Genomic DNA, 25,259 nt, shown 5'->3' with positions numbered 1-25,259 from the left:
CAATTTCATTCCAGAACTTGTTCCTATGAGTCACCTGCTTTTTTGTCTGCTGTGCACAGTTGCATCCAGGAAGTATTTAAATTTGCGCATTATTCTTGTTTTACAACTGATAGGTAAGTATAGTTCAATGTCAACCAGCACAAGAACAGGTTAAAGGATTTCTTTAAAGTTTTTGTTATAAACTACTTAATCATACTGTATAAACATAAAATTACTCTTCATGCTTTTTCTCCTCTTAGTTTTTAATTCTGAAAAGTGTATTTAGGGTAAAGGAAATATGGGTATTGCTTGGTTTTTACAAATAAAATTCAATAATAACACAAGAAACAGAGAAGTACAAAAATAATTTTAGTTAAAGATTTTAATAAAGGGATTTATTAGTGTGAACCCAATTAATAACTAAAAAATAATAACCTACAAAACGAAAAATTAGTTGAATGTTAATTACTGTACATCCCTACATACATCTACTGAGGCGTTGTAAGCCAATTTTAGGGTTGCAGGGGGACAAAAAGCCCACTTAATTAAGTTCTACTTTGTTGAAGGGCACATTCAAGGCTACTTCACATTCATTAATTAATACAAGATAAGTTTGGAATGGCCAATGAACTGTTGTTTTTTTTTTGTCGTCATTTTATGCAGCCCAAAAAACTAACTATTAGGAGAAAAATCTGTGCACACTGAAAGAGAGTGTACAAACTTCATACAGATATTGGTTAGGCTGTCAAATGGTGCTGTGAGACTACAACAGAAACCTCTACATCCCTGTGAAAAAATAACACAAAAGTTAGAACTGCAAGGTTTCATCTGTGGAGCCTTAATCAGGTTGTATCACATAAAGTGATGGAAGCAGCATTTTGAATAGATTGCAATTTAGTTGTATTTCATTTTTATTATTATTTTTTGTATTCAGCCTTCTTACTACTGCATACGTGCTGTTTTTGTTATAATCAATCATGATTTAAACTAAGCAGTGATCTAAAATTATTAATTTAGTAGGATCTATAACGATTGTTTTATGCATTGATGGCTCTGATAAAATGAAAGCAACCGCTAACTTGTTGTAACTCCCTCAGCTTCCTATTTTGTTTTATGAAATGTCAGCAGGTTTGGAAGTTTTATTAGCTTCGTTTCTAATCAATTTAGGCCCCTCACCATAAAAATGGGAATGTATTCCCAGTGCAGTGGCCACAGCCAACTACCAAAAGGGGAGAATATTACAAATTAATCAGATTTAGAGATTTCTGCATAACCGCTCAGTGCGGGGATTCTTTAATTGTATTGTACAACGTTGTTATGATTGACATCCGGCTGCACCGATAGCTGTCTATTGAGTGCAATGCAGTAGTCAATTTCATTTGGATTTTTAATATGAGAAATATATTTTTTATTTGCCTATTTACATTATTTATAGACTTGTAACCCTCTGAGGATTATTCAGAATTGCCTTTTAAATGAGTGGAACTTTAAAACTCATAAACATGTCCTGACAGCCAGTCCTCCTAAAAGGGTCCTTTAACTCGTTGTTATTTTCATCGTCAGAAAAGTATGGAAGGTGGCAAAAGCTATTCATTAGTTGCATGCTTCATCTGCTTGTTATCTGAGAATAAATTTGTGAATTTCAAGTGGGAAAATTATAAAGTGTTTTTTTTTTTATTTTAGACCAATCACAATTCTATCTTGTAGTGTAATAATAACAAAGGGCTGTCCTTAGTCACAATGATTCTGCTCAAAACTTTGATTATTTTCAGAGAACTAGCAACATGCCTTATTTAGATTAAGGTTTTGGCAGTTAAAGTTTATAAATTGGAAATAAAATATTTACTTCTGTTCTTTATTTTTATTACTATTTTATATAGAACAGGTTAGTGCTGTGCTAAAAACTACTGCCTTACTGATTCAGGATTGTTCATTTCTTTTCCTTTCTACTTCCTGTCTTATGGCATTTGTATGCTCTTTTTCCCACTGCCTGGGTAGCTCAGCTCTTAAACATCCAAAAAAGGTGTAGGTTAGGTTTAATGGTGACTCTAATTTGGCTCACTGTGGACATATGGCTGAATGCCCCTGCTGTGAACTGGTGTCCTACCTGAGGCTGGTTCCTGTTGCTGGCAGGATATGCTTGAGCTCTCCAGCACTGTGAATTAGAGTTAAAGTGAAAGGCCATTCATCCTAAAAACAATCATACCCCTAATTTCTCTAAAGTAAGATCAAGTTGAGTTTTGAGGGTCCCTAAAAGTTCTACTCTCTACTGCATTACTTGGTAATTTATTCTGTGTGTCTATGGTTCTCTGTGTGAAGAAAACCTTTCTAAAGTCTGGAGTAAAATTTACCCTTAACAAGTTTCCAACTTTATTATTGTTGAACTCAATTTAAAGTAACAGCCTGGATCCACTATACTAATGTAACAACCATGCTCACGCTCAGATGGCATCAAGTTACACACTCTGGCTGAGCTGGAGCGAAATTCAGACCTATTCATTCCATACCTGCCCTCCACTCAAGCTCCAGGTTGAAGCAGAGAACATATATAATTCACAAAACAGCAAAAAACATTAATAAACACAAAACGTCCAATGAAATCGCAGAAAATGCTGAGATTGAGAAATGGATGAAAGCCGGCCAAGTCCCAAATAATTAAATGACAGAAAACCACAATACAGACAGTGCTGTTTCGAAGTATGAACCCAATTTGTTTCACTGATGATTCCAGAAATGAGTCCAACAGCCTTGGGATGTGGCTGATAAAAAGTCCTAAGTCCGTTACTTCCGCGTGTAACAGGATCAACAGTGATGTTCTGTGGATGCCTTTAATGCAGTAATAGCAGTGCTTGATATGATGAATCACGGTTTTTCTTGTTCTTTGAGGTTTCTTTCTTGTTGACAAACAATAGTTTAGTGCAGTTCCACCACCATCTGGTATGGAGTGTCGATCAGAATGTTCTCAGTACTATATCTCACTCAACTTAGTGCCCTTCAAAGATTGCAATAAAAATTGATAGCATGCATCTCCTCATTTCTTCTGCAAGATACTGCATCTTTCAAGATAAGATTCACTTTCAGTTCCTTGATGTTTTCAACTAAATTTTTTCCTGTCCTTGTCATATCTCTGATTGTAATATCATGTTCTACTGTTTCTACTTTTCCAAAGTATTCACATAAGTCGGTATGATGTTTCCTTATCCTATACTGTAAAGTGAACTGTTTAAACTAGTGTGTTCACATCTAAGTCTTGTTATCGGTCATTCATCATTTTTTTTCTCCCTGTACATCTCATTTCTCCCATTTTCCTCTGAAATCTGCTGGATCACAGTTGTCCAATGCTTTGTTTTTGTCTTTTTTATTTTGGAAATGTGAGGTCCTAACTTACACTGTACACAACCCAGAAGTAACAGAGAACCCCTCCTCCTCAAGAGTCAAGAGCTGTGCTTAGTCATGTCCATGCAAAGGCAGTAAGACAACTCTTCTTCAGGTGTATATATATATATATTGTAGCGACCCGTGGGTGAGTCTTAAAGTTTTTAGAGCCGAACTCTGCCGTGCACCTCTCCCAAGCTGTAGGCTAGCGGACTGCCAGCGTTATGCACGCAGCTGCACCCAGCTCTTTAGGTAGCGAGCACTCGTGTCCCATACACTGCACGACTCCGAGTGTCTCGGTAATAATTGCTTCGATAGAAATCTTAGCAATACACAGGTCTGTCCTGTTGTATCTCTTTATTAGAGCAGATAGTCAGCAAAAACAAAGCTTAACTCATTTGCTTAGCCATTGCCAAGGTCATTAATGAAGCCCTCTTTCTTATTGATGGTAACTATTTACATTTAAATAACCCCCGGACGGCAATAACCCAACCCACCCCACCAGTTGAGCACAAACACATACAATAATTACAACAGGAAACACACTTAGATTACTTTGTTAATTTAACGCAACAATAAGCTCTTACATAAATTACCCACAATGCTATTTACATAAATTACCCATAATGCAACACGCCGCCAGCGCTGGCTGCCGGGTCACTACAATATTATACAAGAAAAAAGGTCAAACAAACACAACACTTATATATACTAAAACAAACACGATGGACATTTTATGTAGCCCTTCATAATTCCCCCTCTGTCTATGTAACAAGCTTTGAGTAAGTTGCAAAAGTGCTATATAAATGTAATCATTATTATTATTAAAATCTTCAATCAAGTAACCTCTTATTTGATCTCCATTTGTTAGGATAAAAAAGTTCAACTTCTTTAATTATTCCTCATAGCTCATACCTATTACTCTCAGAATCATTCTTTCTCTTCTCTGGGTTCTTCTAGTTCTGTTATGTCTTTTGTGTAGCTCAGAGCCCAAAATTACACACGGCACCCCAGGTGGGGCCTCATCACTGAGTCATAAAACTGAAGCATAACCTCCTTTGACTTGCACTCTGTACATATTGCTATATAACCTAACTTTCTTTTAGCCTTCTTAATGGCTTCTATACAATATCTAAATGTTGATAATACATACAACAACATAAAAACACTTTCTCAGTGGGTTTACATGAACACATATAACTTGATTAGGGTGGAAAAACTTGTTAAACCAGAAGTCTGGTTTCTTGAAAATTTGCTTTGGCATGGACAAGTAATCTTAAAATTAAAATGTGCAAAAAACAGTTACATTTCATCAATGGCCACTGTGAATCTGAAAATAAGCACAATACCTGTAGTAGTTTTCTGGTGCTTTATGAATATGTTTAGTCAAATTGATGCTTTACAGTATTTATGGGTTTATTACCAGAATGCATTCAGCACCCTGTTATTGCTTGGACGTGCAATTAAGCCCTGCAGAAGACCCACCTGGTACACAAGCTTCTTGCCTTACACCCAGTACTGTTTAAAATTATAATAACTCAGGACAGGTATTTTTACTTCACTAATTATTGCGTTAAGTTACTCATTACTTTAAAAAGCATACTTGTTCATAAAATGCAAAAGCATTATCTTTAGGTTGGTCCAGATCTAATTATGCAATTTTCATTACGCTATAACTTATTAAGTTTATTACACAGAAAATCATCCAAAAAATCCCGGACCATCGAGAAGTATGCGAACTGATGACATGAAGAATCGTCTTTGCGCCGAACTGGAATCGTCCCCGCATAAATCAAAATCATCCAGACAATCTGGATCTGCATAATTAGATCTGGACCACCCTGTATATAGAGTTCTATAAGATTTTTAATCCCAGACAGTTTCCAAAGATTAAATACTGTGTAGGTTTAAGAGGGCTGAAAAAGGTGATTATCATGTAGAGGTGCAACAGGATACAAGCTTCTCTGCACTGAAGTGCATCCTGCATTGTTCCATATTCTAAGTGATTGATGGACCATTGGATTATTGGTATATTGACAATAATTTATATTTACTGGGACACAAAGCAGTATAATGAAGTACATTACATTTTATTTCTATTGCAGACCAGGTTTATGTATATTCATCAATTTGTGTCAATGTCAAGGGGCCTCATGTATAAACAGTGCATACGCACAAAAATGTTGAGTATGCCCATTTCCATGCTCACATCGAGATGTATAAAAACTAAATTTGCCGTAAAGCCAATTCACATTTTCACGCTAGCTCAATTCCTTGTGTATGCAAGTTCTCCACTTGGTTTTGCAAACTGGCGACACACAACGTCAAAGCAGTACTACTGTTCCTGTGTGGTTTCCCTTTAGTTTTTAGATTCACATCCCTGAATACACATCCCTGCTTTATCGAATACATTGAAAATAACCGCATATCATTTATTAGTTTAAGGTATCTCATTGTAATCAATCCATAACCATACAATGGTGCAGCGAATGGCCAAACTATTCTAAATACCATCACTGCTTTAGTGTTGTTATTCCCAGTACACCAATGAGTATTTAATCCACTGTATCTGAATGTGGAGTCACAGCTGTACAACAGCTGATCGGATTATCGGTGTACAGCATCTTGCACACGCTGTCTTAGCCATGTGCGCAATCTATTTGAACTGTTCCCAAACGCTTCAGCAACTTTCCTGTAGGGACCTTTCAGAAACAGTTTCATCCCAAGTGCTCTAAACGCACTCAATCATCCCATCAATTGCTCCTGGTAGAACTGTTTGTAATAAGTACAATCACCTCACTGTAAACTTACACTACAGTTATAATATTGCACAACCTGAGACACTTTATAAAGCGTGTATTTACATATAATGACGACTGGCTTCTAAGTCGATATAGATTTCCAAGAGCTATCTTCTTGGAGCTCTTGGTATTATTTTTAAGATGAAATGCAGTAAAGCATGTTCATTACATTATACAGATAAATTTTAAACGTCATTAAAATAATGTATATTGTTAACAATTAAACATGTGAGGACACAGTGGCGCAGCGCTAGCGACGAGTATGTTTTCTGGGATTGGCGCGACCTGGATGGATAGATGGATGGAATAATTAAACATGTACTACAAAGACATTTCAATGTTTCATAAAAGTTTTGAAGAATTGGTGTTCTAAGCTTACAGATGGCTTGGCATCTATTACAGAGTTGATCTTGTGGTGATTGAGTACTTGGAGAAAGAAAAGGAAGGACAGGAAAAGGAGGTTAGTACGTGACAGTATTGAGACAGTATTGCTGCAGTATATTGTTTCATTGAAGGTCGCACACGGCGCAGCAAGCATCTTCGGGGAGGCAGGAACAATCTTTAGACAGGGCACCAGCTCATCACTAATACTGCGCCACCATGTTCCCTTCTTTAATACATGCTTTAATTCCTGTCATCATGAAAATGATATCAAGTATACATCTTAATATTTAAATTGCTCAGAGAGCTGTAATATTATGAATTTAATGTAATATCACTGCTTAAACCAACAAATAGTACTTTTTTCTTTGCCTCCACCTGGTATTTGCTGGAATTCTTCTTTTCCCCTCGTGTTTTTGCCATTGCCTTTTCACAGAACGCTGAGCTTAAGGGCTATTTATATTGATTTGCATATTTAAAGGAGCGTAATTCTGGGAGGAGTTGGGGAGTGGCAGCAGGCGTGTGCTAGTGCGTTTCTTTTCATGCTGACTGGGATTTATAGAGTGGAAGAATGTGGAAGTTGGCGTATGCATGAGGCCCCAGGTCTTTATAGGTTGTATATTTGCCGGCCAGTAATAAAATTAATTAAAAGTTAGGTAGTGCCATGCCGCTTTCTGCTTTAGGTCGTTGTAGAGTTGCCCTTCAGATGCGTGGATGTTTTGAATTCCAAATAAATGAGGTTATAATTGAATCAAATTTCTTTTTGTTTGTTAATGTATATGGGGATGCTCTGAGATAGAAACAGAAGCTTGGCAAGGATGTTCTTCTTGACAGTATTGATTCTCCTTGCAAATGTGAGATAGAGGGTAGACCATCTATTCACATTTAGTTTAATTTTTTTTCCATATTGATAGCAGAATTGTGTTGAAAAAAGTCTTTGTATTTACTTGTGATGTTTAACCTTAGATATTTTAAACAGTTCTGGTAAAATAAATGGATAGGTGTCCAGTCTAGTATTCTGTGGTAGAGAGTACACTGGAAAAAAGCACACTTTTCTTCAAGTTAATTTTGATGAACGATATCTTTAGAAATTCTTCTAGTGCATTAAGAACTACTGGTAGAGATGTTTGTGGTTCTTATATATACCATACTATATCATCTGCTTATAGTGATATTTTCTGTATAAGTGTTTCTCTATTGTATTTCTAAAGTGAATGGTGAATGGCTCAATAACAATTGCAGAAAAAAATAGTGATAAAGGCCATCTTTGTTGAGTACCATGTTTGGTTGTTAATACCACATTGATAATACAGAAAGAGTCTTCTGGACTGGTATAAAGCAGCTTTATTCATGCATGTACTGTATGTTTAAGCCAAACCCAAAGTTGTGGAATGTGGTGAATAGGTAGTCCCTTTCAACTCTGTCAAAAGTTTTCTCTGTGTCCAAAGATAGTAAGATCTCTGGTGTGTTAGATATTATAGGTGAATTTATTGCATTGAACAGACACTGAAGGTTTAAAAAATTGTTTTCGTCTTTTGATATTACATAAGGAAGTTCTTTATCAGTCCTTCTGGCTAGAACTTTGGAGAGTATTGTAAGATTGTTTTTCAGAAGAGAAATTGATCTGTATGATGCACATTGTAATAAGTCCTTATTTTCTTTGGAAAGACAGTAATTAATGCTTTGCAAAAATTTTGAGCAAGAATTTTGTTGTCTCCAGGTTCTATATATGTTGCTAATAATAGTGAAGCTAACTTAATTAAAATTTTTTTTTATAAAATTCCACTGGGTAGCCATAAGGGCCTTCTGTTTTTCATTTTGCAGTAAGTTTATATCATCCAGTATTTCTCAAAATGTTAGTGGTTTGTCCAGTTCCTCTGCACAAAGAATATCTAGCTGTGGTGTTTGTAGTGCTTCAAAACACTCCTTAGATTTTGACTTGTCTTCTTGACACTGAGTGGAATATAAGGACTTAAAGTACTGCCTAAATGAGTGGGTTGTATTTTTATGGTCAATACTTTTATTTCCATCTGTGTTTCTGTTATTGCGTTGTGAACTTCCTGCTTGTGAATTTGTTCAGCTTATTAGCCTTTCCTCTGTGTTCCTAGTAATGATGCCACAATTTAAAGATGAATTGTACTGTTTCCTTTGTTATCAAGAGGTTATATTCTGATTGTAGAACCAGTCCTTTCCTATAAAGTGCCTCATATGGAGATCTGGTGTATTCTTGATATATTCTGGATGTAGTTGGTGCCTGATCTCCCACAGCTAATGTGTGAAGGCGTTTTGTTTGATAATGTGTACACATGTTTCTCAGTCAAGGTTATCAAATATCAATTATGGTCAATGTCCTCACTGACTCCTGATAGTCTTGAAAACGTTTGCAAGAGTATCATTTAACTGTGATTAATATTGCTTTTTCAGATGGTGAAATCCAGATTCTGCATACTGGAGGCAAATCCATTGTAGCGTTTCCAGAATGAGAACACTCACCCTTTAGCTTACTAAAGAATTTTAGGTGGTAGGGGAGAAATGATTGGTTCCAGAAGATTGTGACTCATATTTGTGAGCTACAGTGGAAAAATCATCTTCCATGCCAAAGAAAAAGAGGGCAGTGTCACTTTGCACTTTGTTATGCATCCTCTACAACAAAACTCTTATTCTATGAATGTTCTTCCTTCACTGCTAGACATGTCTAGAGACCTCACCATCCAATACACATATTTTCAGTGATGTTCAAAGATCTTTAAATTATTTTCTGCCAGGGTAAACAAAACATCTCTTGCCCATTTTCTTTTTAATATGGGGATGATTCTTGCTATTCACATCTGATCATCTTTCAAGATCATTCTTAAAGTTCATGTTTTATTTTGTTCTTTCATCAGACAAGAGAAGGTGTAGCTGGCCTGAGCTTACATATGGCCCTAAGCCATGCAAAACCTGTGGTGGATTTCTAGCAACCTTATGACTCACATATTGATGCTTCTGCATCCTCCATTCAAAGTTGTTATTGGTAGCTCTTGCACTGTCACCAACCATAGGAGATCTGACAGTAACTTAATCTTCTGAAAGCATGCTTTGAATTTTCCTAGCCAGTCAACTTTCCTTAAACGTTTATGCATTATTTTTAATACTGCTGGAGTTTATTTTGTGTAGCAACTGTGGCATGTGCCTAAATGCATATTGAGACTTTTTATTTGTTTTCTTACTGCAATTATTACAAGATTTATTCTTCTTATGGATAAGTTGGAAGATACTACACAGCTTATTACATTTTATTTTTCCTAACACTTGCCCTCAAGTTGCAATTGGTACTGACATGAACCAAAGCTTGTATTGTATTGCATTGATTGTATTGATTCTTTTAGATTGTTAAAAATGGTATTCCTTCAAAGTTAGTCCATAAGCATTATCCATTTCCATCTAAACTGTTGTCAGATTTCCTTTGTGGAACTTTGCCTCATTGGTTATCTGATTAACAATTCCAGTTTGGTAAAGACACCCAGAAAAGGCTGGGATCTTCAGTTATTGTGGGGATGTATCAATATACTTGTTATTTAAACCTTGTGTTGTCACAAGGTCAACTCAAAGAAAATCTTTACCATCACATTAACAAGTGAGATCATTCAAAATGATTTAATAGTAGAGAATATCTTCTTCTTCTTCTTAGGAGCAAATCTTTACAATGCTCTTTTGTAGATTTAATGGTGTGCTTCTTTCATATTTTCCAAAGATGTAGAAACAGTTTCTTATAATTCTTGTATATCTTGTAAGTATTGTACCTGAAACTTAGAGCGGATCATGATTGTGTATTCTTCATCACATTCTGGTCATCTTTCTTGCTGCACTGATCCAAGGGTCCTTTTTAAGAGCAATTCCCCTCACCTGTCTCTCTCTCAATTTTCCGATGTATCTCTTTGAAGTAGTCCTCCACTCTATTGAGTGCTCACTGGTTGCTTAGAATTGGCTAGCCGAAGTCTTTAATGAGTCATACTGTCTAATTTTCTTATTTTTCTGTGTTTTTTGTCTTTTGCCAGTCTTAAAAGTGATCCACCTCAGTCACAGTTTTTCTATTCCTTTCTGATGCTCTGATTTGGTCATTTTTGAGTGGAATGTTCAATATTTTGATTTTTTTCTTCAACCTGGATCTTTCCCTTATATATTAGTTTGCATATTAAGCTGCTATTTCAGTGTTTCTGTTGCTACCACCAGTTGCAAGAGTGGGGTATGTATAAAGGTTTAATACAGTTTATATAAATTTCATTCTGCATTCCAATTGATTTATAGTATATTTACTGTATATTGGGCAGCATGGTGCTGCTGCCTCTTAGTTAGAAGACCTGGGTTTGTTTCCCGGGTCCTCCCTGTGTGGAGTTTGTTTGTTCTCCCCATGTCTGCATGGGTTGCCTCCGGGTGCTTCGGTTTCCTCCCACAGTCCAAAGACATGCAGGTTAGGTGCATTGGCAATCCTAAATTGTCCCTAGTGTGTGCTTGGTGTGTGGGTGTGTGTGTCCTGCAATGGGCTGACGCTCTGCCCGGGGTTTGTTCCTGCCTTGTGCCCTGTATTGGCAGGGATTGCCTCCAGCAGACCCCCGTGACCCTGTAGTTAGGATATAACGAGTTGGAAAATGACTGACTGACTACTTTATATTTATATACTGTATACACATTATTGATACGCAATTTTTTTACAGGGTGTCCTCTTTCTTCATACTATCTCACATATTTAACAGATCATTTGTGACAGTGTCTCACTGTACAGTTTCTTCCCCATGCCAGCATTTGAGCGCTATAAGACACCCAAAGCTCAGAAAGCAACCAGGGAGACCCAGGTAAACAAAGAATGATGCATTTATTGATTAAAAAGGCCGCTGAGGCATAGGTAATGGGTAAATATTGGTAAAACTTTATCTGATGACTACATATTTATCATAAGAAGGTAATATTCTATTTAAGACAATTTGAAGCAGTCACATATATCCAGTGCTGAGTATGTGCTAGGCTATATGCACTGCTTCCCACTTTGCTTAAGTCCTGCTCCAAATAGCTATTAATGAATCTCTACAAAAAGTACTTAATGGTCAATGAAAACCATGATGCTGCTGTTCAATACACTTCCTCCAATTAAGTTACAACCTGCAATAAAACCTCCAGCCACAAGAAACAAGCTTTTTCATGATATTTCCCTCTACTTACTGTTTACCGATTTTCTTGAGGAATAAGTAGAACTCATCAGGTTTGTTACCGGGTTGGTCTACTGTTGCACCTTAAGATTAACACACACATACATAGATATAAGCATACACACAGACCCTAACCATAAAAGTACTGTATGAAAGATGTATTCACATGCACGTTATTCCCTAGCGCTTTAACCCACACAAATACCATAAGAATAATACCTGCACAGTCTGCTTTCCCTAGTACTTCATGAGACTCATTTATCATAGGCATGAACAACGTACAATGTTTTAGACATATCTCAAACCAAAATATTGCTTTTGGTCTCCAAGAATATATTTGAACATACAAAGGCTCAACATTTGGCTTGGCTACAGGACATTTATCAACCAATGAATGTCTTACTTTAATGCACTGTTCTTTATTGGACAGAGGTCTTTGTCCTCAGCTCGATAAAGCTTGCAGCTTGAATCATAGGGCACTTCCTCATTGTTCCAGGTGCTCTAAAAATTTACTCTGTTTACTTCAATCACTCTAGATATGAAGACAAAGTATAGAAAGTTAAAAGCTGTGGTATTTGTTAAAGAACCATAACACCAGTAGAGAAAAGCATAAAAGAAAATACGGATAGCAAAGTCTGGATATATATATATATACACACATACAGAGTCTTTAGAAAAGCCTTATGAAAAGTTAGAGATGTCAACGATGAATGTCCCAGGGTGGTGTTGATTTAGCAATCGATATTTATGGAATGCTTTAGCTGACGATCAGATGAAAGCAGTCGCACGTTGCTGGTGCCCTCTCTTGACGTTGCTCTGTCTTTCCCTGTTAACGTCACTCTGATCCTCTTCTTATGTCACTCTGTCCTCTTCTGATGTTGCTGTATTCTCTTTTGATGTTGCTCTCTTCAAATAGTTTAGTCCGTTATATTTATTTTAAAATTCCAAAGGAGTTTCACAACATGCGATTGTTACATACACTTGATTGGCTGGCTGTCAATATAGTGGATGAATTTGCTCAAACTCTTTAATCAGTTTGACTATATCCGTTTCCCAAACAATAAAGTTTTTGATGTTTTACTGTAAGAGCCTTTCTGTCCCAATGGCAATTTCCAGTCCCATGGCATCTCCTTCTGTTTGCAGGTTGTAAAGTAATCGGATACAGCTTGAAGCATCGGCATGTCTTTCTTTCCCAGGCTGTAAACCAATTGCCCATCTTTTCACAGGTAATGAAATAATCATTACAGCTTGAGTCGTCCTGGATTTTTGCTCCATTTAAACAGATGCTACTGTGATCGATACTGGTACAATTCAGGAAAACAGGATGTTTTGATTTTAAAACTGCGCATGCAAGGGTCCTGTATTTAAATTAATCTTGTTTGACTTGAGCAAAATATAATAGAAATATAGACACAAAATAGCAGATTTGGCTCACCAGAACATTTCATTTTTTCAGAAAAAAAACTCTAGTTAAGATGGATATACAAACAAAATCTGAAGGGGTTGCAAGGCCAAAAGACCACTCAGTTCCTTCTGGGCAGTTAACCTAACATAAATGTTCTTAAGTCATTCCTCATTGTTTCCAGACTTAGTCTGAGAGGATTTGATGAAGTTGGTCTTGTAAAATAATGGTTTTTTAGCAGTTTTTAAAAATGTTCCATAGTATTAGCCTGGCATATATTAATTGGTAGAGTATTCTTGTACATAGGTTGCATAACAGCAAAAGGCCATTTCACCTTTTCTTTTAAGCAGACCAGCATTTGAAAATCTAAGGTTAAGACTGGAAGTATAGGGGGTTAGGTATTCCAAAATATTTTTAGAATAAAAATTAACTCCAATGTTTATGATGTATTGTGGCATATTATCTTTTTTTAGGTTACAATTTATATTTGATGGGAAAGATAGAGACTCTTAGTCCAGTTTACAATGCATCCTATTATTTCTCAGGGGAGAAACTGCCTGGCTGAAAGTTATTTTGCTGTTTGTCACATTCTATTGCTGAGTGTCCACAGCAGGTTCTTACCACTCTCTAAATGCTGACTTTAAAACCCTGTGACACTGTACTGGAATGAGTGGGTCCAGAAGATGAGTAGATATTGGTATATATATTGCAAACTGTGTTGGACATTATTTTAATTGATTGTTATTATCATATATTTGGTATCACCATGAATTGTACATAATGGAGCCTGAATATTTTTAAATAAGCCAATATGCAGGATCAAGATGGAGTACCATTGTTGATATACTTGTATTTACAAATGAAGCACAAGTGGGTTAAGTCACTTGATCAGAGTTACGTACAGAGTCAGAGGTAGGAACTGAACTGCTTTAAAGTCCACCACTTTAGCAATATACTGTAAAGTATAATATATACTTTAGCAATGCCATATAATAGCAAATTATTGATAAATGTGTATAGTGCTATAAATCTATCTGCATAATTCTCCTTAGGTCAGTATAATTTATTTCTGTGAATTTGATATCCAAAGTAGGGTACACACATTGTCAGAAGAAGTTTTATCATTAAAATACCTTGCTTAGGTTCCTCCTAGCAGTATCTACTACACATTTAGTGTTAAACCTAAAGGTGTGTGTACGGACCCTCATCACTGTGGCTCTAGAAGAAAAGAAAACATCTAGGTAATGCACTTCTTTCACATTCTTCTACAATAACAGCATTATTAAATAATATGCTTAATTGTTAATTTGGTTTACCCACATGAAAATCCACCTTTATACAATTCAGTAGACAACTTTATATACTGTGTAAGCCATTCACAATTAAGGTAATCAAAATACATATCTCTTATTTAATTTACTGAAGTATTTAAATAGATTGTACTGAAACAGCTTTAAATAAATAAATGCACCTTTTAGGCAATATTGCAATAAATTACATTTACGATTCACAGCCCTTTACCAGTGTGTTCAGTGTAATGTGAATTTAATGTGTTGAGGTCTATGCTCTGAATCAGATAGAAAAATACTACTTAGAAAAGATGTGATTTTTTAATGCAAGATGGTTTGTTTGCATATGTGCAATCTGCCAGCAGAATCCCCTGAGGCTGTGTGTTGTCGTATTTTGTAATCGGCGTGCTCATTACTGTTTCAATATTTAAGATCTATGCTGTCATCCTTCACAGCATTGTGGGTTTAACAAATTTGAATAATTGTTGCTCATTATACCAGCTAGCGTTACTACTGCCTGGTATACTGAGCACTCATGTATGTAAATTGATGTTTAATGTGCCCTACATTTGTTCGGGTGATATTATTCAGCTTCAGTTTCAGCGCTGTCACTTTGCTATATATCTCCCTCAATGAGCCGGACAGGCTGAATGAAGTGGTAATTTATGCGGCTGATGAGTGATTTGAGAGCTTGGGTTATTGATAAAGCACTTAAGCATATCATTTCCAACTTGATGTTATGTGACATCACAGAGTGGTAATGTGCTGCTTCCCCAGGCAGGGGATTATTAAACTCAAGCTTTTCTTTTTCTCTTCAGGAGCCAGAGGGAACACAGCACAGTCAGAGGCAAGCAGTAATACTGTTGACCATCATCAGACCAGCCAATCACACTCAGCCTTTCCCGTTGGGCCCCAGGTAGGTAGACCTTGTTTGCTTAGAGATGTAGAAAATTTGAGAATCTGTCTGGATCATCAGTAAGACGACAGATATGAACTGTAGGTTGCAACAGTTTATTATGTGCCTGGATAATGAAGAAATAGGACATGTTGCACTATAATTCCAAGGGCATAAAGCGTATCTGATCATGTTGTTTAATTATGGTTCATCTTTTGTATAGGGCCTGTTTTTTCTACTGTATGTATTGATCTTATAAAGGAAAATAAAGTCTAGTGATAATTCCTGGGTACTCTGAATGAAGTATATATGCATATGTACATGTAAATATCTTGAATATTGTTCCTATTTGTGCTTTACATTGCACTGAATATTACAAGTTTCCTGGACCTTTTTTCAAAATATCTTATACACCTGTATAATGAAAAATAACAATGCTGTATGTGTTTTGAATGCATTTGCCAATCATATACTATATACACTATTTATTTACAAAATTGGGGGGACTTTGTACTATAATGCTGGCTGAGATTTCAGGGACCAGACAAAGCCTTACAATGAGTTAACCTAATAAATACTAGACAGACACCAATGGCAAACAAGGCAATGCCTTCCTACTTCTTTAGGTAAAAATGAAATTAAAATTAAGTCAGCTTATTCAGTTAATTTGTTAATTCTATGTTATCTACCTTTAGCAGTTAATTTTATTTCTTTTGGACCTCTATGAGATCGCTGTTTCTGGCAATAGGGCCAGGATTCAAACTCAACACTCTGCAGCTACATTAGTATATGTACTACCATGCAATTATTATTATTATTATAACTTAAATATGGGTGAAAACTGAATGGTTGCATGTTTAGAAGAACAAAGATTTATATGCAAATTGTTATGATATATGTTTTAGTCTTTCTAATATAAAACATCATTTCTCCAAGTTCTATGTTAGATTATGTCTAATTCAGAAGACTTCTGGACAAAAGTGTGATTTTAAACAGATGCATTAAAATATGTTTAAGAGGTTCTTGTCACCTAAACTAACAGCTGATTAAACATCTATTCATTCATACCTCATTAATTCAATCCAAGTTCTGATTATCTGTGGCACTTTAGCACAGCCACAGTAAAATCTGTAAAATAAGGAAAGTTATTGTAATTTATTCATGTTATTCAAAGAAACTTACCTTAAAGTTTGCCAAACACACACACACAAACACATCTGGTTTATCCTACTTTGCCCTTGGTTCTCCTCTAAACGCATGACAATCTTCTTTCCTGGGATCATGTGGAGTTGATTTTTGAGTCGATTCATCCCTGCAGCTCTCTTACCAAGAGGTTTTCCTACTTTTCTTGTGAGTCACCTTCTGGCCTTAGTGTCAAAGCACTCCAGTGATTTTTAATAAACATTTTAGTAGCCTGATAAGCTAATAAAAAACAAAAAAACACATCTAAAATGTGTTTTCCCCACAAAAAAAAATAAATAAAAGAAAACTTTCCTTGCCTAAAAGGAAAGTTCAAAATTAAAATAGATGGCATATGAATAGATGAAAAATAAATATAAAATGGAGAACAAAATCGTTTACTAATTTACCAACTTGTTGATAAATTGGTGATATTTTGTTCTTAGCCTTGCTGCAGCAATTAAAAACAATAATACAAATTCACTGTAATGCATGTTCATAGCCCAGGGTATCTGCTGGAGTCTGTGCAGTGTTTTATTACCTCCGAAAATAATCAGAATAATCCACCTTCGTAATTTACTGTGAGAAGCTGCACATCTTGAGTGTAATAGGATGACGACGAGTGTTTTCACTTCACTTAGTACTAAGTCATGTTTTTCTTTTTTTTGTGTGTGTGTTCATTGTGTTTTTTATTTCTTGTGGAATGTAATAGTATTCAAAGAATTCAAAAATGACCATGTAAAATGTGTCAATAGGATCTTAATGGGGTCTAACTTTGGAAATAGCCTTATCAGCCTGAATTCTGTCCAGTGAAAAATGTTTCTAGGGACATTATTGTCATGTGTAGAGAGCAGAGTGTGTATTATAAACATAGGAATTTTGGCAGTGGAAGGGAAAAGAAATGGAGGAAACAATACATGCTTACTGAAACCCTACTAGAGCCACTCTTTAAAGTGCAAAAGAACTAAGCATAATAGCATAAAAAAAACAAGATTTTGCTGTACCAAAATAAAAAATACAAAAGGGTTAATTTGAAAAACAAAGCAAACAGACTGGAACACAAAATAAAATTGCTTAAAACGGCAAGATATATATTGAGAATTTTGTGTGAAAAAATAAATTCAAAATAACAGAGTTGGGCTTTCTGAAAAATGTCAAAACAATTTCAAATTTCACCATACTTCCAGGCCTGCTTTATTGTAAAGCAACATGTTAACCAAGATTACGTGACACAACCAATATCTTCAATAGCCATTTTTATGACACTGCTTCATGATGGTGGTTGGTATGACCCTACAGTTGCAGCTTTCTATGGATCTGAGCTTTTTAATTTGACAGTGGATAGAATTGTTAAGGTCTTGGGAAGACTGCTGGTAAACAAGCTACTCTGTACCTTTTTTAAAATAAATTTTGTCAAGGGCTGATAATCTTGACAGCTGAAATTTTCTTATGCAATAGAAGGAAAGTGTTCTGTTAATGCTGTAGGATGACATTTTTTTCTCAATTGTTAATCTCTATCTGAGAGTTCTTATTGATTTATACTGTAGTCTTCAAAGTTTGTGGTGGAAGCTGAAGATGAGAAGGAGTCTTGCTTTAAAGGTAACCAACTGTTAAGAGAGCCACTCCTCTTTCGCTTTTTGATTCTTACCTCCTGGATATTGTTTGTGAAAGCAGAATTCATGCAGTTGGGTTAATCTATGATCTGGCCTCCAGAATGAAGACTGATATTGAAAACCCTAGGCAGCAGATAAAAATGAGGCAAGTAGCCAGAAAATTGCTTCAGATCGATATATATTTCTGTATTTCTGCATAGATGGATGCTGAAAGAGGAATTAAGTAGCAGAGGTGCTCTTGTTTTCTTAGGGGATAATATTTTTCTTGTTGAGTAGCATCCCTAATAATATTCTGGAGTGACTCCACTGATAAAGAAGCCTAGTGGAGCAGTCTTCTTTTTTTTAACTAATTAGCTCACAAACTGACTTCTACATTTATGTTCAATACAGAACCATATCAAACACTTTTTCAAAGACTTTATGACATATTGCATATACTATATTATTTTCTTTGCTTTTGTCTACTATTTCATCTAACAAGTTAAAACAAAAATCCTCCACTTAAAAAACTAAGGTGGCTGTTATTAAAATTCATTTTTTTAAATAAGTAATATTTTAGTTTATAGTTTTCATTATTTTATGAGACTAGCTGTCCCCTGTGGCTTTAGTGAAACAGGACAAACTTTAAAAGTCAATAATAATAAAAAAGTAATAATTTGCATTAAGAATAATTTATATTGATAGCTTTCACATCCAAAGGCCTCTTGATATACAATATTTTTGGTTTTGCTTTCAGGGGCAAGAATGTAGCTGTGATCTCTTTGCCAAAAATGTAAAAAGGTGGCAAAGTATCTCTGGCCAAGCGGAAGGCAGGTACGCTCCAGCATCAAACATTGCCACTGTATCTGATCATGTTCAGCTCTTTCGGGAGAGTGTCTCCTGTATAGGGAGAAGAGCATGTGGCCATGATATTTTTGCCAATGAGCAGGTACCCCCTAAAACACACGTAGCTGTGATCTCTCTCTCTCAAAAATGTCAAATGTTACTCTTTAACAATCTGTAAATGATAATGCCTGCTGAACAAATAGGTATCTCTAGCTAAGTGGAGGCAAGGTACGCTCCAACACGTGGCGAGAGGTAGAGCAACTGGAACGGAAGCTGGTGTGTGAATGAGGATGGCCCTGCCTGGCTCCCTACTCTTGAGGTCCCGCCTCCACCTCCCCTTGGCCTGCAGCCTGTCTCTCAGATTTGCACGAATAAATCGGTGCCTCAACCGAACTATAATACTTAGTACAATGAGAGAAGTCTCAAAATCAACCGGAATGTTCATGCAAATTATATAAAAAAAAACGATCTAAATCCGTTAAGTAGTTCTCTTGTAAAAAGTGGACAGACATACAGACAGATGTTGCATTATATATATATATATATATATATATATATATATATAGATAGATATATTTAAGACCTATTGATCTTTAATTACTGTAATTCATTTTATTAACTTTGTCAAACATTTGAATAACATTTTTCATTTTTTTTAGTTTTCTAGATTTCTACTTAGCTGTAAAAATATTTTACTAGGTATAAGTAAATTATGAAAATGAAATAACTACTGTAAGGGTTTTCCCTATCATGAAGCAAACACTCTACTTGGTAAAAGTATTAGCTCAAATTGCTTTTTGATTTAAATTTAGCACTTAAAAACTGAACAAATGGAAGCCATATAATTGGACCCTTACAATGTATGAAGTAAATGTAAGCTCAACCTTTCTCTTCCAAGTCAAATATGGTCCATTATGGGGTTAGTGAAAATGAGAAGCAGTTTATCTGTAAAAGATGATGCTAGGTTACAAGGTAAGTCTGCATTAGCCATTGTTCATTTTATGGATGCTTTGTAGTGCAGTTCGAAGCTTTTCACATGTATTTCTATGCAGTGCTAAAGAACAAGCAACTAAGGAAATAAAAGGATAATGACAGCATGGTGCTGCACAAAACCTTACCATCTAATACAGCGCAACACCCACAACATAAATAACCATGGGAAGAAAATAAAACTTAAATTTATATTAGATATACAGTATATTAGACACAATACATAAATGGAAAAAATCACAAAAATAGAAAACAGCATTTTTCCTTTTAACAAATGAATGGTAAATTTACAACATATTTTTTCAGACAAAGACATTATTACTTAAACTCTGACAAGATGTCACAGTATAAATTATTGTCTACAGTTTCACACACAACTTTAGCTCTCTAAACAAAAAAGTAATTTCAGAGTGAATCTTTGAATAATAACATTTGGCACAAAGCCAGTGGTCAAATGTATGCAAACCTTCTATGTGTACCTCAAAAGCCTTATACCATGGACACCAGAGTGATATATCGTGCTTATAGTGTGGTTGAAGGCTGTGCTTTATGTTGATGAGAGATCTGTCTTTTCATTTTGCATCAAACAGTGTTTGTACATGGCTGTCAGCTAATGCCAAATTCCATTTGCCATTAGCCATTTCATGACAAGGCTAAACATGAGCTTAGATTTGACTACAATTTTGCCACATTCATGCTGGATCAACAACCTCATGCTAAGACAGAAAGCAGGCAGGATCTGATTTCATATTAGTGCTTTGATATGAAGCTACTGATAATTGTTGAGCCATGATTTTCGCAAAACACTTCTCTTTGAGAACCTGCACTGTGTTTGCGGCATCATTGCTAACAAAATAACATTTTCTGATAGCCATGGTAGCTTATTTGCCCCTCATATGGTCTTCAAGCCTAATTCTGTTGTTTATGCTTTATAAAAATATCTGGGGAACACTATAGCTTCTGATATGTCTCTGTAAATAACTGGATCTTTTTTCAGACGTTTAAATGGCTATCATCTTCAGAGAGTCTTTGATTCACATTATGTGGGGAACTGTAAGTGTATAGTAGCTGAATGTGAGGTTAACCGATTTTATTTCTCTGTATTACATTTCACCATTATAGTGGTAATGGGTTGATTTTTATTTACTTTTTCATCAAGCATTTCAGAGTTAAGCCTTGCTATTCTCTGTTTTCAATAATACATTTGTCACAATAAATAAATGTAGTTTTGATTTTTGTTTTCATGCAGCTTTTTTATTATTGAGTTGTCTTTGTCCTTTTGACAATATAAGCCAATGCAATAGACCTCACATTAGGCTGAAATGCAATCTTTTCCAATTGTAAGGCCTGTAGCATGATTTGGATGACACACAATTCATTCTGTAGAATTCTTCTATTCATGAAAGATCAGCATGAATAAAGTGAAATGTGCTTGTGGGATTTACTCCTCATCTCCCACCAGGTAAATATTTTGTATAAACAGAAGCAGCACATTTTGAATGGAAGGCATCACAGAAAACTACAAACAGAATAATGTTTACTCTCATTTACTGGCTATTTTAACTGCTTTTAATTAGGGTACAACTTAATAATTTAGTATTTGCCATCAAGTTGTAAGACTTGCCTGGACACCACCAGTCGGAAACCACATCTTTATCAAAAGTCACATGTTTATTCATCACAAGAATAAAGTCCCAAACACCACACAATGCACACAGCAATTAATCTCCCCAATAAACCTTCTCTTTGTCAGTCTTTTAGCCACCAATCTCCATCTGGGAGCTTCGTCCTGCTCCCATTCCCGACTCTAGCTCCCCGACTGTTACGAGGCGGTGCCTTTTATTCCCGCCCGGATGTGCTACAGGTGGCTGGTGACGATCTTCCGGCAGCACTTCCTGGTGTGGCGGAAGTGCTGCCCTTTGCCCCGGAAGCACTCCGTGCATCCCTGGCAGGTTCATCCGCCATCTTGCCTGGTGTGGCGGAAGTGACAGTTTCCCAGGTCCCATGAGGCTTAAGGCGTCCCCTGGCGGTGGCTACGGTTCCCAACATGTCAGAACCTCATTTTCCCTTCCCCGTGGTCCACTTTTTGTCCACGGCGGTTGCCTCCTCATGACCCGGAAGCTATTAATGTCCCTTTCCGGTCCCTCCAGGCATCTCTGCCAGGTAATGACCCCAGCAATCTGCCACACTGCCCCTCCGCCAGCGAAGACTTGTCGGTCGCAGCAGCCTGTCCCGCGAGAGTATACTTTGACTGAAGCGGATGTAATTTGTCGTCTCCCAAGGCCTGGTCCTATAAAAAATAAAAGAAACACAGGGGCGGAGACGTTGCCCTGACTCCACTGTCTTTTCTCTCATTGGAGTAGGCCCAATGCACTCGCAGCGGGCGTCTTGTCACTTTCCGTAAGCTCACATCTCCCTTTGTAGGAAGAACCGGCTTTCCTCCAATGATTCTTCCTATTTCTCTGGGGCCTTCTGATGGCTTGAGTCTTCCTATGGGAAAGGAAAAGACCCCTTGCCGTCTGCGCCCCTGCAGAATGATGCGAGACTGATTCTGGCTCCGGTGGTAGAGCACTAGGACTCACGGCACTTGTCAGCCAGTGTCTTGGCTCCACCCCTTCCAAGCGATCAGCGCTTCATGTCGCTTCCACTGTTGGAGACGCAACTACTCGTTCTCTGGAACTGCACAATACTGGGAAACATTCGCTCGCTTCTCCTCTTTGCTTTACAGTATCGGTTTTATTTACCTTTACTGCCACGATCCGTCGGCCAAAGATTCCAGCATCGCGCCTCTGCCTCGTGACGTAACATCTGACGTGACGCAACCGTCTTACCCTTCAGCTCGTCCATGCGGACTCAGAGGTCGTGTTCTACCTGCTTGATCCTCTGCATTAATTGAATCATCCTCTCCGATTCTTCTCGATCTTCAGGTAGAAATATAGCATTAGCCAGTGGTGGACTTACCTTACAATCGGTCCTACTCACCGGCTTTGCTTTCTGGAGTTTTCTTCCAGGATTCCTCGGACCCTCCCCTTGCTTGAGATGGACGTTCGCCTGCCTCTTCATCAACCAATCCCTGACGGGAGCATGGCACACACCGTCCAATCTCTTGCCTGTCACGGGGGAGGGACGTCTGGTCCGCAGCCATCTTGCTTCTCCTCCAGAGGGAACTGCGTGACTCGCTGCCGTCCTTCTGCCTCGGCTGCTGGAGACGTGGCGGATCCTTCCCTTCCTCTAGCAATGCCGTCCCGGCTTCGCAATTAGGATTGGCACATCCCAGCCAGTAACGCGGTTCCAGGCAGGCTCCTCTGGACGCATCAGTGGTTGTGCCTACCGTAGTCCATCCGGTGACGACGAATGCTGGAGAATCCCCCTCTCCACTGGCTTGGCTGGCATCCCTCATCTCCCTCGGGTGGAAGATGGCACTTTGGTGAAGTTCTGATGGCCTCAGGGTGATTCGCAGAACGTCTGCGGTGCAGGTGTTGACCATCTCCCTGTGGTGCATGTGTGTGGCCGACTGAGGTCCCGGGCAGCTCACAAAAAATTTATTTGAAGGATTCCCTGTCTTGGAACAGACGGAAAGTCCCTGTTCGGGCGCCATTGTGAGACTTGCCCGGACGCCACCAGTCGGAAACCACATCTTTATCAAAAGTCACATGTTTATTAATCACAAGAATAAAGTCCCAAACACCACACAATGCACACAGCAATTAATCTCTCATATAAACCTTCTCTTCATCATTCTTTTAGCCGGCAATCTCCTCCTGGGAGCTTCGCCCTGCTCCCACTCCCGACTCTAGCTACACGACTGTTAGGAGGCAGCGCCTTTTATTCCCGCCTGGATGTGCTACAGGTGGCTGGTGACGATCTTCCGGCAGCACTTCCTGGCGTGGCGGAAGTACCGCCCTTTGCCCCGGAAGCACTCCGGGCGTCCCTGGCAGGTTCATCCGCCATCTTGCCTGGTGTGGCGGAAGTGACAGTTTCCCAGGTCCCATGAGGCTTAAGGCGCCCCCGGGTGATGGCCATGGTTCCCAACAGGTCAGAACCTCTTTGTCCCTTTCCTGTGGTCCTCTTTTTGTCCAGGGCAGTTGCCCCCTCGTGACCCGGAAGCTATTACTGTCCCTTTCCAGTCCCTCCAGGCATCCCTGCCAGCTAATGACCCCGGCAATCTGCCACAAAGTATAGATTTGCAAGTTCAAACAAATAATTACAATTACTTATTTGTTTGTAATTTTGGTTCATCAGCAGCAATCCCCTGATAAAGATCTTGTATTTAAGAATTCATTTAAATAGGAGGGTACAGTGGTAATTAAAAAAGTGATAAAATGGTTTTGGCCCAAAACTGAAATAATTTCTTTGGAAGTTAGACCAAATATTTGGTGTACAGGTTGAAAAAGAACTTTAAAAGACTTGTTGTGTCAAATGTCTCATGTTTGTGATAAGCTTCAGTCAACTGGAAACTCTGCCCCCCCAATTCTCATGTATGTATAATTATCACCTATTACAAAAAGAAAATGTATTAATATCAGCACCTCCTAAATTTAAACCCCCCATCCAACATTAAATGTTTAAATAAATAATAATGAATAACATCAAATTAATTTAAATATTTGGATATAAAACAAGAATCAAACCTTTATATGTACATTGTCAAACCTGCTTAACCATTTTCCATCTTTTAGTTTTATAAAATTACATTTTTGTATGTTAAAGAACAATTAAGCATACAAAAAGCAACACTCTATTTTATATTAAATTCAATTGCAATATTCCAAAGAAGATTTGGATTATACTAATTTTTTTAATATTAAAACCACTGTTGCTGGATTAACATTTTTCAGATTAATAAAGTAAGACAATCAGAGGACAATGACATATAACAATAGATTTTTCACTAAACATTGCTATCTCCTCTGGTAATACTGTAAATTCTGTTTTAAGTCATTTAGGAGGAATAGTGGTGTCCATGCTCTCTGACAGTTAGGCAAAGACAATTCCAGGTGGTCACTGTTGACATCACTTACATGTAGGGTCTAGGCCTGGTGAAATTTTGATAATAGTCATCAAGATAAGAAGATAAGTGTATATGGTGTATGGTTTTCTGTTGAGTTACACCATGCTTTGCACAGATTTATGAGACCTATATTTTGTCAATGACTAAGCTTCATTCTTTATCAGAAATGCATTGACAGGTACCTTTCCCTGCTCTCTCTTAAATTACAGTATCTTGGGGTGAACATTTTGAAGGACAATGGTAGTGTAGAAACACTACATATATCTTCATTATTCCAATGTAATATGGCGTCTACCATCAATATTGAAGGAAGATTAGGAAAATAACATCTGGAAG

The 25,259-nt window shown here is 37.3% G+C and overlaps 1 protein-coding gene across 2 annotated transcripts in view; it reads left to right on the top strand.

Annotated features, from left to right (window-relative positions):
- pou6f2 (POU class 6 homeobox 2) overlaps positions 1 to 25,259 on the top strand; it is a 459,367-nt gene that overhangs the window by 95,325 nt on the left and 338,783 nt on the right. For both annotated transcript variants that reach the window (XM_039754180.1, XM_039754179.1), the window contains exon 2: positions 15,229 to 15,326. In XM_039754180.1, coding sequence (XP_039610114.1) covers positions 15,229 to 15,326 — 98 coding nt within the window. The remainder of the gene's footprint in view (positions 1 to 15,228; positions 15,327 to 25,259) is intronic.

This window comes from Polypterus senegalus, chromosome 5 (assembly GCF_016835505.1).
Source record: "Polypterus senegalus isolate Bchr_013 chromosome 5, ASM1683550v1, whole genome shotgun sequence".
Lineage (NCBI taxonomy): Eukaryota > Metazoa > Chordata > Cladistia > Polypteriformes > Polypteridae > Polypterus > Polypterus senegalus.
Note: the sequence above shows the minus strand (reverse complement) of the source record. Positions and strands in the feature narration are given on the sequence as shown.